The 13,955-nt window shown below is 40.7% G+C and overlaps 1 protein-coding gene across 2 annotated transcripts in view; it reads right to left on the bottom strand.

Moving 5' to 3' along the window:
• EPRS1 (glutamyl-prolyl-tRNA synthetase 1) overlaps nucleotides 1-3,532 on the bottom strand; it is a 72,345-nt gene extending 68,813 nt beyond the window's left edge. For both annotated transcript variants that reach the window (XM_011291144.4, XM_019822211.3), the window contains exon 1: nucleotides 3,353-3,532. In XM_011291144.4, the coding sequence (XP_011289446.1) occupies nucleotides 3,353-3,398 (46 nt within the window). In that variant the 5' untranslated portion in view covers nucleotides 3,399-3,532. The remainder of the gene's footprint in view (nucleotides 1-3,352) is intronic.
• Between the last annotated feature and the right edge of the window lie 10,423 nt (nucleotides 3,533-13,955).

Genomic DNA, 13,955 nt, shown 5'->3' on the forward strand with positions numbered 1-13,955 from the left:
CCTAAATTGACTCATTTAGTCCTATAAGTTTGGATAACATGGGCCACCAACACCCAGATATTGATTTCTAAATATCATGCTCTACTGGAAACAGGGCTGCGGCAGGGAAGGTACGAGATAACCCTGGAAAATCTTGTGCTAGAAAGCAAGTACACAAATAGATATGCCAAAAGGACACAGAGGCCAGCTTGGAGGGGCTCCCACTGGCAAACAGTAGCAATGTAACCACTAAAGTAAATGACACAAGTTTTACTGTCTCCATACAATGAAATCCTAAATGGCAAATAAAAAGCATGAAGTACTGTTACAGGCAGCAGGATAGATGAATCCCAAAGCATTATCCTATGTACAAAAGAATATATATGATATGATTCAATATATATGTAATTCTAGAAAAAGACAACAGTGACAGAAAACAGATCAGTGACTATCAGGGATGAGAGATGGGGAAGGGAAACTCACTGCAAAGGGGCATAAAGGTACTTTCCGAAATCAGAGAAATATTCTCTATCATTATTGTGGTGGTTACTGTATGTTACTTGTCAATTTTAAATTGGCAAAGTTTAGTATATGCATGTTGTAAGTCAATAAAATGGATTTCAAAAAATAAAAATTTTAAAAGAAAAGTAAATAATACAGATTATAACTTTTGAGTACATTTTGTTATGAATTTTTTTTAATGGGAAAGAAAAATATCTTCTGACACAAAAATGCCAACTAATATAAAGAACAGCAGAATTGGAAGGTCACCTTTGGCACCTTCTTAATCATAATCAAGTTGGGAAGGAAGCATCAATGGATGATGAAACCAGTAAGTGAAGGTTTGAGTAGGATGTTTACATGGTCCCAAAGCATTCAAAATGCCTTTTAAATGCAAAGGGAAAGCTTTCCAGTGCGAAAAGCTGGCTGACACCATCTTAAGTAACTGAGATTAGATCACCGGTAATGGGAAAAATCAACTTCATGCACCAATTAATGGGTTGAAATGAAGAATACTGATTCACTTCTGTGCTACTCTTGCCAAAGATGTGTAGCTGAATCTAGCCACAAGGAAACATCAAACAATCTGATCAGGGGACATTCTTCAAGTAATTGGTCTTCAGCCTTCACAGAGGTCAAAGCTATGAAAGTCAAGGAAAGACTAAGACTATATTCCAGATTGAAAGAAACCGCAGAGACATGACAACTAGGTGCAAAGCATGATTCTGGATTTTGATTCCTGCACCATGGAGAGTACTGCTGGAACAATTAGTGTTGGAATATGAATGAACAGGGTCTGTGCATTAAATGGAAGAATGAAATCAATGTGTACTTCCTGATTTTGATGTTCCTGTCAGGTCACAAAGTTTTTCCTCACTTGAGAGAGCACTACACTGGCATATTCTGGATGCTGAAGCATCATTATCTGCAGTGTGCTCTCCAGTGGTACAAGGGGAAAAGTATTTTGTTCTATTCTTGTACCTTGAAGTTTGAAGTTATCTTAACATTAAAACTTCACATGCTGAACGCATATAAAATAGGGAAATAACAATAATGCAATCTGTTTTCCAAATGTTTCATCTAATTTTACTGATTTAAAGGTAAGATGTATTTTAATTAAGCAATGTGAAGAATTAAAAACAAAAAAGGAGAGAAGCAAATATATATATTCTATAACTGGTCTACCGTTCAAAATGACAATAATTTTTTTTAAGATTCTCTTCCAGAATTAAGTCAGAATGTGATTCTGAGTTCTACAATTCACTAAGGAAACAGGTCTATCACCTTCAAGGTGATTTTCTAAGTAACATTAGTAAAAACTACAGCTAGAAAATACATAAATTGTGTTAAGAATTTTACCTACAGTCTCATATAATTCTGGCAACCAACCCTATGTGGAAGATACTATTCCTCTTAATCAAGGAAACTGGAGGAGAAGCCAAACAAAGAACTTGCCAATGTTCCACAACTAGTAAGTGGCAGCCAGGATTGGACCTAAGTCTCCAGGAAGCAAATGTTTTGCTCTTAACCATGAGACCACACTGTCTAGTGCTTTCCAGCCCAAAAAGCAAAACCCATTTCTTCCGGAGTTCATGGATTAGGGTGAGGTTAGCCCATAATTACTGGAACCAATAGGTTCAAACACCAGCATTTTTAAAGTACTTAAAATGGCTATCGTGGGTTTTGTTCCAAAAGACTCAGAATGCCACCAAAGCTGAAAATGTAGTGAATAATTCTGTCAACCGTATGTGGTCAACTGCATCTAAAGATCGGCACTTCTCCCACATTAGTAAAGTATCTGTGAGTCTAGACTATGTAAACACATTACCAAATAGGAGATTAATAAACTACTTAAATTCTTTTGTGTAATTTTCCCAAGTAATAAAAAAGCAGAAATTCCAAGCTATCTATCTACAATAACCTCAGCCACAAAGAAAAAGCAATTCCAAATAGAACTTAAGATGTATTAGGTGTATGGAAACCAATATGACAATAAATTTCATATATTGAGAAAAAAATCCCTATCTAAAATAAGTGCCTATGAATAAGAAAAGTATTTACAACTGAATTCAAATAATATACTTCCTTTGATAATATTTAAAATGACTTCACAATATATCACATACTATGTAAAATGCAAAAAATAATTCTGTAAATAAAACTCTAGGCAGTTAAAAAAAAAAAAAAGATGTATTAGGAAGGTGACAGATCTGATGTTTATTCTGGCCTTGACTACATCCATAAGGATGTGTGTGGTAAAGCAACCCGATCAGTCCGCAGTATACTTGAGTGTTCCAGCAATTACCGTGCCACCATTAATTAAAAACAAGTGCAACCTCAGTTTTAATACAACCTCAGCGACTACGATCGTCTGCCTGGTTCCCTTTGAATCCAATAAAACATAAAGTAGTGAAGTGGACCGAAGATCTTTTCTGAGACGAGGGAGGAAGGGAGACGGGAAGGGGGATATGCTACAAGAGAGGCGAAGATAATGGGATTTTAACTTTCAAAATGATGTTTCTATGAGCAGTTGTAGGTCTCTAGGGAAAGCCACTTCAAAAAGGGAGAGGGGAGCTGGCTGAGAGTCATCCCTCTTAGAGAAAAGGACCGAGGCTGAGCGACGTGTCGCCCTGCCCGGGCTCACACCACGCCTCCCTCCACGCCCGAGTAAACCGTCTCCGGGAGCAGATCCACACGCCAAGGACGGAAGATGAGGGCCGCGCTGCTTACTTCGTGTACAGTTTCGGGAAGACGGCAGGCCTAATCCCACACCGCGACCGCCACTGCGCAACGCCGGGCGCGGCGACCTTCCCTGCCCCGCACCCTCCCCGGCTGATGCAACCCACTTAGGTCGGCGGCCTCGGTCCCTTACCCAGCGGAGGGTCTCCTGCATTTACGGTCAGACAGAGCGTCGCCATCCCCGCCGGTCTGCGGCTCTACCTGTCAGTGCGCCTGCCTGGCCGTCAGAACCACCCCGAACCCGCCGAAAGCGAGAAGCTGCAACGTGTGCACGCGCCTGACGCTGCCGCAGCCTTCGCCCCTCCCCTGCGTCGTGGCTGCCGCCGTCTCCGCGCACACCGTGATGCGTCATCGCCGTGCGCCGTCTCCGCCCCGCCGCGGGCCCCGTGGTCTTCGACCCCGCCCCTCTGCTTCAGAGGGAAGGAGGGCCTAGGGGCGTTTTGCGCGGCCCACGGAGGGTGCTGAGGCGAACGAGAGTTTACGACCCTTCGTAAAGCGAGAAGAGCAGGTGTGAGAGCGTTTCCGAGGTGTGAGGGCTTGCACGTGAGCCACAAAACGGAACACGCCAGGGGAGCGGTGTGTTGTTGATGGGCACTGTGTGTTTAGAAACACAGAGAAGTCGTGGAAGCACCCTGCACATCAAACCATGGTTACGCTGGGGATGGGGGGAGCTTTTCTGATTTTCCTCATTTTTCAAAAGAAGAATGCATTTCCAAGAGTTATTTTCATATTTGAAAATAATGCTTAAAAAGAAAGGATTTATTTGTAAAAGGCGTTACTAAAAGCCAGTGCCCGCGTTTGTCTTGGCTTTGTTTGCCTGGACGCGGATTTCTCCTCTACACCCCGTGGGAAGGGGTGGGGGTAGAGGTAGGGGCATTGTGTGTGCGTGTGTGTACTCCAAGGGCTGGTATTCGAGCCAAGGGGTCAAGAATTGATTCCAAAAAAATATCTCAACCTCACCACCCCACCAGTACCACCACCAATACATGCCCCACGTGGCCTCAAGTGGGGGTGGCATTAAGTGGGGCCACTTGGTGCTATTCAACTGGAGCCTGGGGTGGTCAAAGGTGCAGAAGGGCTTCACTCACCTGATGCCTGAGGTGGGAAGTCTGGAAGCCTAGGCTCAGCTGGACCCCACCCCTCTCCATAGGTCCTCTCCATGTGAAGCCTCCAGCAGGGGAGTAAGACTTCTTACAGGGTATCTCAGTATCAGGAAAGTGAAGGTTCCAAAAGACCAAGATGAAAACTGCTAGGGTCCTCCTGATCTAGCTTCAGAAATCACATAGCGTCACTTTTGGGCCACTTGATTGGTGACCAGTGAATCACAGGGCCCACCTGGATACAAAAGAAGGGACTACACCAAAGCATCAATACGAGGAGGTATGGTTCACTGGGGTCTGTAGTAGATTTCTTGTGTCTCCCAAGAAAAGTCCAAGTCCTGGCCCTCAGTCCCTCTAAATGTGACTATTTGGAAACAGACTCTTTGCATATGTAATGAAGTTAAGGATATTAAGATGACATCATCTTAGAAGGAGAGGGAAATTTGACACACTTTAATGAAGTCAGAGACACAAAAGGAAGGGCTCCAATGGGTCAGGTTGAAAGTCAGGATGTCTGCACCACCAATTTCAAAATCTTCTTACTGAATCAGAGAAACCCACTGATGCATAATGAACTGAACATCACCACCAATAGGCTCTATGGAAAAATGATGCATCAGTTTCTTCAGGACTTGAATAACGTTAACAAACTGTACCTAGCCAGTGTGGGTTCTGCTGATTAGGTAAATGCTGCTGAAGAACGTAAAGAAGGTTCATTCCTCAGTGAAAAGCCAAACAAATGGAGAACATCAAGGACTGCTTCCCAGTGGCTCTCTTAGCAAATCTGTTGTGCTAATCTTAACAAATATGGTTCTGGTGGACACAGTCTATTTCAAAGAGCAGTGGGACCAGGAATTTGATAAAGAGCATACTGAAGAGGGAGAATTTGGACTGAACAAGAATATGAGCAGATCTGAGCAAGGTCTTTAATTCTGCCTTCCTTAAGGATGCGCAAGCCAAGATTCTGAAATGCCATAAAAAGGCAAGCATGGCTTTGCTGATCTAAGCATGATTGATCATGCGGATCTAAGGAGGATTTTGCTGCTGCCAAATGAAGTAAATGGTCTGCAGAAGGTTGAAGATAAACTCACTCCTGAAAAATTGATAGCCTGGGCAACTTACAGAATGCAAGCAAGAGTGATGTAGATTTGTACTTATATCAGTTCAAAGCGGAAGAGAGCTCTGGTATCAAGGCCATGCTGGGAGCCATGGGAATAGTGGATGCGTTCAGTCAACAGAGCATGACCAGGAGCCAGGGTGTTGACGTGTCTAAAGTCCTACACAAGTCCCTTGGGGAGGTGGCTGAGCAAGGCACAGAATCTGCAGCTGCCACTGGCATGGAAACTTCCGACGTCATTGCCCTTTTATGAAAATTTCCATTGCGATCACCCTTTTCTGTTCTTTGAGCACATTAAAACCAACAGCATCTTTTTCTTTGGCAGAGCCTCCCCTCCCTAGATGCTGTCAGCCGGTCACTACTTTTGGTAAAAGCTCACAGAGTTGTTCTGGGAAATTGACTGCTAGAAATAACATGTTCTATTTGTTTTCCTTTCTAGTATCAGTCACAACCAAGAATTTAATAGTTGGAATATCATGTCTGCCTATTTCTCTCACTCCACAAATGTGTAAACCTACATTTTTCCCACTAAAGTTCCCTTTGGACATTAAGATAACATTCCCTTTGGACAAAATGTTCAGCTTCAAGATTAGGCAAAGGGATATTTCAATACTGCATCTTCTAAAGTTGAAATATTGTTTCTGAACTGTTTACATGAATCAAACCAAATTATACCTGCTCTTCAAACTTATTAACCCAGACTCCTCCATTTCTTTGAATTTAGCTAATATCTGGGACCCTTACATGTCTATTTTATTTTATTTTACTTTATAAAATACATTATCAGTAAACCAATGACTAAAAAAAACAAAAATAGTAGTACATCTTTTATCTGTTTGCACCACTTTCCTTTTGCCTGAAATTATTTTCCCCCAGATTTTCATGACTGACTTCTTATTCAAATTTCAGATCTGAATGTACCTTCACACGTCCCTTTTGATGTCTTTAGCTTTTAATTTTTGCTAATATTGCATTTCTTATCTATAGCCTTTCAGACATAATATTTACAGATTAAGGTCTTTTTAACTTGCAAACACAAAAGTGAGAAGTGGAATTGTTACCTGTTTAGCCTTGTAAAGATGGTTCCATACATGTTTAACCTCATATTCTCCATGGATGGTCCCTCTCGGCTGGTAAATCAGACAAAATGTTCTATTTGAAGTCAGTGTAGTCTTAGATCGTCTTTTGTTACTTCTTCTGTTTTATATTTATCCTTTTAAAATCGCTTAGCAGAGAGCTCCTTATGCTGCCACTTCAAGCTTCTATGTTTTGGCCCTTTTATTATATATCTGCTTTTTTTATGATTATAGACTCATAATTTCATTCAAACAAAACAATGGAAGAGGCTTTCATTTTTCCTGGTCACAATATCATAAATGGCCAAGGGACAATATGTAGCTTTTTCTAAATGTGTGGAAATACTTAAATGAGATAATGGTTAGAGGAGGTAGGAAAAAGAGAATTATAAAGTGCTATGTGATGCCATTAAGATAAGGAAACTTGTGGGGTGCCTGGGTGGCGCAGTCGGTTAAGCGTCCGACTTCAGCCAGGTCACGATCTCGCAGTCTGTGAGTTCGAGCCCCGCATCGAGCCCCGCATCGAGCCCCGCATCGGGCTCTGGGCTGATGGCTTGGAGCCTGGAGCCTGTTTCCGATTCTGTGTCTCCCTCTCTCTCTGCCCCTCCCCCGTTCATGCTCTGTCTCTCTCTGTCCCAAAAATAAACGTTGAAAATTAAAAAAAAAAAAAAAGATAAGGAAACTTGTATTGTCATGCTCAGCTTTTATTTTATGACTATTAAGAACTCCAAGGTGAAAGTCACATTCCCCCCTAGTTATGGGCCCCTCCACTTCATCAACCAATACCTCACGTAACTTTCAGGGAGCTGTTTCAGATTTGGTCACAGCTTCCATCTAGGTAGTAAGCAATGTGTTCACAGAGTGCTAATACTGTGATAGATTGCACTGATACTTTGAAGCTGCCCTCTTCTAAATATACTCCTCTTGGTCAAAGTGATTTTTAGGATTTTTTTTGATATTATTAAGTTTCACAAAGGGTCCAATAGACTTTCCTGCACATCACCGATGTACACTCACTAAATATTATGCAGTGATTGAATCGTATATGAGATATAGGGAAAAGATCAGTGTTTATTTGCTGAGGAATTCTTGGGTCTCTCTTAAAAATTCTTTTCATATTGAGTGTCTTTTTCCATATGATGTACTAGGGATACAGAGAATCTTGAAATCACTTCCTCAACAGATGAATAACCAAATAACCTGTTTTTGAACACCTTCAGTGATGAGAAACTTAATACTGCTCAAGACAGCCCCCTCTGTTTCTAAACACCTATTACTATTAGAGGCATCTAAATCTGCTTTTCTGTACATCTGCCCACTACCCTCAGAGGCTGTTCAGAACAGGTCTAGGATCCTCTACATGGCAACTTTTCATACACTGGAAGTTGTCATGATGCCTCCCATGTCTTTGTTCTCTAGGCCAGATGTCTCCAGACCTTTCAACAATCCTTCAAATGATAGTTTTAATCTATCCCACCTTCCCTCTTCCAAACATGCTTCTGTTACTCAATGTGTCTTTTAAAATGTGATACTCACAACTGAACAAAAGGTTCTGGGTGTGGTGTGATCAGGGCAGAGTGCAGGCAGAAGCACTGTCTTTTGTTTTGCCCATCACCATGCTAATAACGTACGCCACGTTAGCTCTTTACAGCCACAAGAAACTGTTGACTCATGTTAATATTGTAAACAACTCCAGGACAGAGAGCCCAGAAATAAACCCATACTTAAAAGGTCAATTAACTATGAGAAAGGAGGCAAGAATATACAATTCTTGAATATACAAGAATACACAAGTGTTTTAAATAAATGGCGTTGGGAATACTGGACAGCTACATGTAAAAGAATGACCACTTTCTCACACCATACACGAAAATAAGCTCAAAATGTATTAAAGACCTAAATGTGAGACCTGAAACCATAAAAACCCTAGAAGAGAACATAGGCAGTAATTTCTCTGACATCGGCCCTAGCAATATTTTTCTAGATATGTCTCCTAAGGCAAAGGAAACAAAAGCAAAAATAAACTGTTGGGACTACATCGAAATAAAAAGTTTCTGCACAGCAAAACTGCACAGCAAAAGAAACAATCAACAAAACAAAAGGCAACCTACAGAATGGAAGAAGATATTTGCAAATGATATATCTGATAAGGGGTTAATATCCAAAATATATAAAGAAGTTATACAAGTCAAAACCAAAAAAACCCACAAATAATCCAATTAAAAATGGACAGAAGACATGAATATACATTTCTCCAAAGAAAACATGCAGATGGCCAACACACACATGAAAAGATGTTCAACATCACTAATCATCACAGAAATGCAAATTAAAATCACAATGAGATACCACCCGTCAGAATGGCTAGTTGCAAAAAAAAAAAAAAAAAAAAAAAAAAAAAAAAAACAAGAAACAACAAGTGTTGGCAAGGATGTGGGGAAAAGGAAACCCTTGTGCACTGTTGTTGGGAATGTAAATTGGTACAAGCATTGTGGAAAAAAATATGGAGTTTCTTCAAATACTAAAAAGAAATATACCATATGACCCACTAATTCTACTACTGGGTATCTGCCACCAAAAAACAAAAAATACCAATTTAAAAATATATATGCACCCCTATGTTTACTGCAGCAGTATTCACAATAGCCAAGATATGGAGACAACCCAAGTGTCCATCCATAGATGAGTGGATAAAGATATGGTACACACACACACACACACACACACGAATATTACTCAGCCATGAAAAAGAATGAAATCTTACCATTAGTAACAACATGGATGGACCCAGAGGGTATTATGCTAAGTGAGATAAGTCAGACAAAGAAAGACAAATACATTTGATTTCACTCATATGTGGAATCTAAAAAACAAAATAAATGAACAAATGAGAAACCAGACTTTTAAATACAGGGAACAAACTGGTAGTTGCCAGAAGGGAGGTGGGGGAGGAGACAGATGAAATAGGTGAAGGGGATTAAGAGGTACAAACTTCCATTTGTAAAATAAATAAGTCATGGAGACAAGAAAAGTACAGCATAGGGATTTTAGTTTAAAAAAAGATTGTAAACAACTAAAATCCCTCGAGTTCCCCATTCTCTGCTTAACTAATGTAAGACGTTGCATGCATTAACTTAGCCTAGTCTTGATCCATAGAAGATTTGATAGAGCTAACATTTTCATTTTAAATATCATTGCTAACTTTTAACTTTTGAGATTGTTTTAGTTCCATCTATGTCATTCAGCACATTGACTACTGTCAAAGTAATACAGACGGTTCTGAAAAGACTTAGGTACAAACATTCCAAGTGCCCAATGACTGGATGAGTCCAGAAATGCCTTAACAATTCAGAAGAGAGTGGGAATGTTTACGGAGTAGGAAAGAGATTAGTGCTAAGAAGTAATGATAACTATTCTATTTGTTTATAGAGTTCTGCAATCGTATTATTCTTCCCAGTCGAAACCGTATCATTCTTGATTTTGAGAAGCATGGAATCATCAAGAAAATGGATGTCATCAATAGAAATGACAAAAAGAGTGTACAACTGTGGTACACAAATAGAAACCTGCTTTTGGGAAAGTAGGACTACAGCAGTAAGAGTCTCAGGTCTTAGGACCATTATCTTGTTGGATGATTTTATTAGTTCCAATCGTTTTCTTAGACATTTTGAATTTTCTAGGTACTTTTTTTCTTTCTAGCCAATATTTCTACCTCCTATTTCTTTCATTGTCAAAGGGGCAAGGTTTATGTTGAGCAAAACCATATTTCTCTTACTCCTGACTTTGTGGGAATGTAGCTGTTTCACTATCAAGAATAGTGTTTCCTTCTGGTATCTTACAGATACTCACTATCCAATTAAGGACAATTGCTTCTGTTCTTAGGTTAGCAGTATTTTTTCTTAAAAAAAATTAAAATGGGCATTTTCAGCATCTACTGAGATTCAAACAACACATTAAACCCTTCTTACGATGTAAATTAACAGGAAATACAGAGGTGAAAGAAAAAAACTCTGCCCTTCATAAAGGGACCTAGTCTTATACGTGAAAGAGACAAATAAAATTTGCTATACAATGGGATACATGCAGCAACAGAAATACATTCATCTTTTTTTTAAAACATTTATTTATTTTCAAGAGATGCAGAGTGCAAGTGGGGGAAGGGCAGAGAGAGAGAGGGAGACACAGAATCTGAAGTAGGCTCCAGGCTCTGAGCTGTCAGCACAGAGCCCGACATGGGGCTCAAACTCACGAACCGTGAGATCATGACCTGAGCCGACATTGGCCACTTAACCGACCGAGCCACCCAGGTGCCCCAGAAATACCTTCATCTTAAAAACATTTTGGAGGGGGCACCTGGGTGGCTCAATCAGTTAAGAGGGCACTTTTGGTTTCTGCTCAGGTCATGATTTCACAGTTTGTGAGTTCCAGCCCTGCGTCAGGCTTTGTGCTGACAGTGTGGAGCCTACTTGGGATTCTCTCTCTCTCTGTGTCTCTGTCCACCCCTCTCCGGCTCATGCTCACTCTCTCACAAAATAAATAAATAAACTAAAAAAATAAAAATAAAAAAAACATTTTGGAAATAAGAGTAATAACAATAAATGCATGAGTAAAAGCTTACACAAGGTACAAAGTAGCTCAGAAGATGGAAAATGATTATTCACGGTGAGTAGGGGAGGGAAGAGAGAATAGTAAAGGAAAGCTTCCAGTAAGAGATGGCATATCTAAGGGATGGAAAAAAAGAGGTCAAAGAAAGAACATGAGCTAAAGCCTGGAGTTGTGAAGCTGTGTGTATTTGGCAAACCGGCCAGTTCGTTACTGCCAGAATGTAAAATGTTTTGCAATGAGAGATTAAAAAGCTGGAATGTCAGCAGATACTAAATTATAAAGAGTTCTGAGGAACTAGAGTTCATCCTGTGATAGGAAGTAAGTAAAGAGTTTTAAGCAGCAGCAAGAGATATGATTAGGATTGCATTTTACAAGGACCGTTTTGACAACAGTATGGCAGGTGGATTGTTGTGTACAGAAACGGTGGCAGAGAGACCAGTTAAAAATGTCATTACAGCAATGTATCAGAGAGGAGGTAAAAGATGAAGGCCTAAACTAAGGCAATAAAAATCAGAATTGAGAACAGAGAGGAAGTTCCAGACATATTTGAGAGGTCGACTCAGTGGTGATTGAGGAGATGCTGAGGAAGGGGGTGGTGGGAGGGAAGAAGGTGTGCCTGGGTTTATAGCCAGGCTTCAGGTCAGATGATTGGGTGGATGGTTGTCATCGTCTAAGAAGCAAGACAGGAGGGAAAACAGGTTGGCCAAGTATTTGGCCCCAAACTGGTTTTTTGAGATGCTTCCATCTAGACAAAGGGGTGCCTGGCTGGCTCAGGCGGTAGAACACGCGACTCTTGATCTTTGGGTCGTGAGTTCAGGCCCCATGGTGGGCATGGAGACAACTTAAAAAAAAAAAAAAGGTATCTAGATGAAAATATCCCATAGCAACTGCATAATGTAATTCTGAGGCTTAGTTCAAACATCTTGCTGGAGTTGAGTGGTTGTCGAAATTGTGGCGATAAACCAGGAAGAGGATATGGAGCTGTCCTATGTAATATGATGGGCAGTAGCCACGCAGGGCTATTTAATTTTTTTCTAACAGTTTCATTAAAATATAATTCATACACCGTACAATTTACCGATTTAAAGTGTGCAACTCAATGGCCTTTAGTGTATTCAGAGTTGTCCAATCATTAACACGATTTTAAACCATCACTCCAGAAAGAAACCCTGTATCTTTTAATAGTCATTTTCATTTCTCCTAAATACTTAAAACTAAACAAAAAAAAATTTTTAAGACTGTACATGACCTGGCTCCTGCCTCCCCAACCTCATTTTGTAACGTTCTTCTCTCCTTGTTCACTTTATTTCAGCCTATCCTGGCTCCCTTCCTGCTTTGTTTTTCTTTCTTTCCTCAGAAACACTGTGCTCGTTATTCCTACTGGAAATCTCAGCTTGGACGTCACCTCCACAGAGAAGATATCCACTTTAGGCAAAAGAGATCATCTTCCAGCTCCCCATCCTGCCCCAGTTGCTTTCTAGCTAATCTTCCTACTTGATTTCCTCTGCAGCATTTACCACAATCAAAATAATTTCATTTACTTGTTCATTATCTGATTTGCTTCACAAGAACATGAGCTCAACAAAGGAAAAGATTAGAGGTCAGCGTTATGTCCACTGTTGTATGTACCTAGAGCAGTGACTCACATATGTACTCAAAACATACTTGTTGGGCCACCTGGGTGGCTCAGTTGGTTAAGTGTCTGACTTTGGCTCAGGTCATGATCTCATAGTTCGGGAGTTTGAGCCCCACACCGGGCTGTGCACTGACGGCGCAGGGCCTGCCTGTGATTCTCTCGCTCTCCCTCTCTGCCCTTTCCCACTTGAACATGCTCTTTCCCTCTCTCTCAAAAGTAAATAAACTTTATGTTTTAAACTTTATGTTTATTTACTTTTGAGAGAGAGAGAAAGAGACACAGAGCATGAGCAGGGGAGGGGCAGAGAGAGAGGGAGACACAGAATCCGAAGGAGGCTCCAGGCTCTGAGCTGTCAGCACAGAGCCTGACGCGGTCTCAAACTCATGAACTGTGAGATCATGACCTGAGTCAAAGTTAGACATTTAACTGACTGAGCTACCCAGGTGTCCCAAGGTCCCAAAATAAATAAACTTTAAACACCCCCCCCCCACACACACACACACACTTGTTGAATGAATGAATGGAAGCCAAGGTGAGAGAAAGCATGGTATTTGGGGAGACCTCTAAGTGGTTGAGCACAGCTGGATATAAGCTCGTGATCAGAGTTGATGCTGGAGAAGGAAGGCATCAGAGTTTACATGCTATGATAAGAAACTAGTATTTTATCTTGAAGGCAATAAGAAGCTCTAAAAGATTTTAAGTAAGGGAGTGGCACTACTAGATTTGACTTTATAAAAAATCACCCTAGAGAATATGATAAGTGGAGTGAAGAAGAACTACAGCACAGGCAGGCAGATTCGTCAGGAAGACGTCACAGTGATCCATGGAAGAAATAAAGGTGTATGAGGGTATAAATTAATGTATAAGCAATGGGATTGAAGAGAGAATGTAGACTTTCAAATATGTCTCTTGGATAACTCATTTTTAAAATTTTAATTTAATTTTTTATTTTTTAAAATTTACATCCAAGTTAGTTAGCATATAGTGAAGCAATGATTTCAGGAGTATTGGATAACTCATTTTTAAATAGGAGCCTGTAGGGGTGCCTGGTGGCTCAGTTGGTTAAGCATCTGACTTCAGCTCAGGTCATGATCTCATGACTCATGAGTTTGAGCCCCACGTCAGGCTCTGTGCTGACAGCTCAGAGCCTGGAGCCTGCTTCAGATTCTGTGTCTCCCTCTCTCTCTGCCCCTCCCCTGCTC

Source organism: Felis catus, chromosome F1 (assembly GCF_018350175.1).
Source record: "Felis catus isolate Fca126 chromosome F1, F.catus_Fca126_mat1.0, whole genome shotgun sequence".
Lineage (NCBI taxonomy): Eukaryota > Metazoa > Chordata > Mammalia > Carnivora > Felidae > Felis > Felis catus.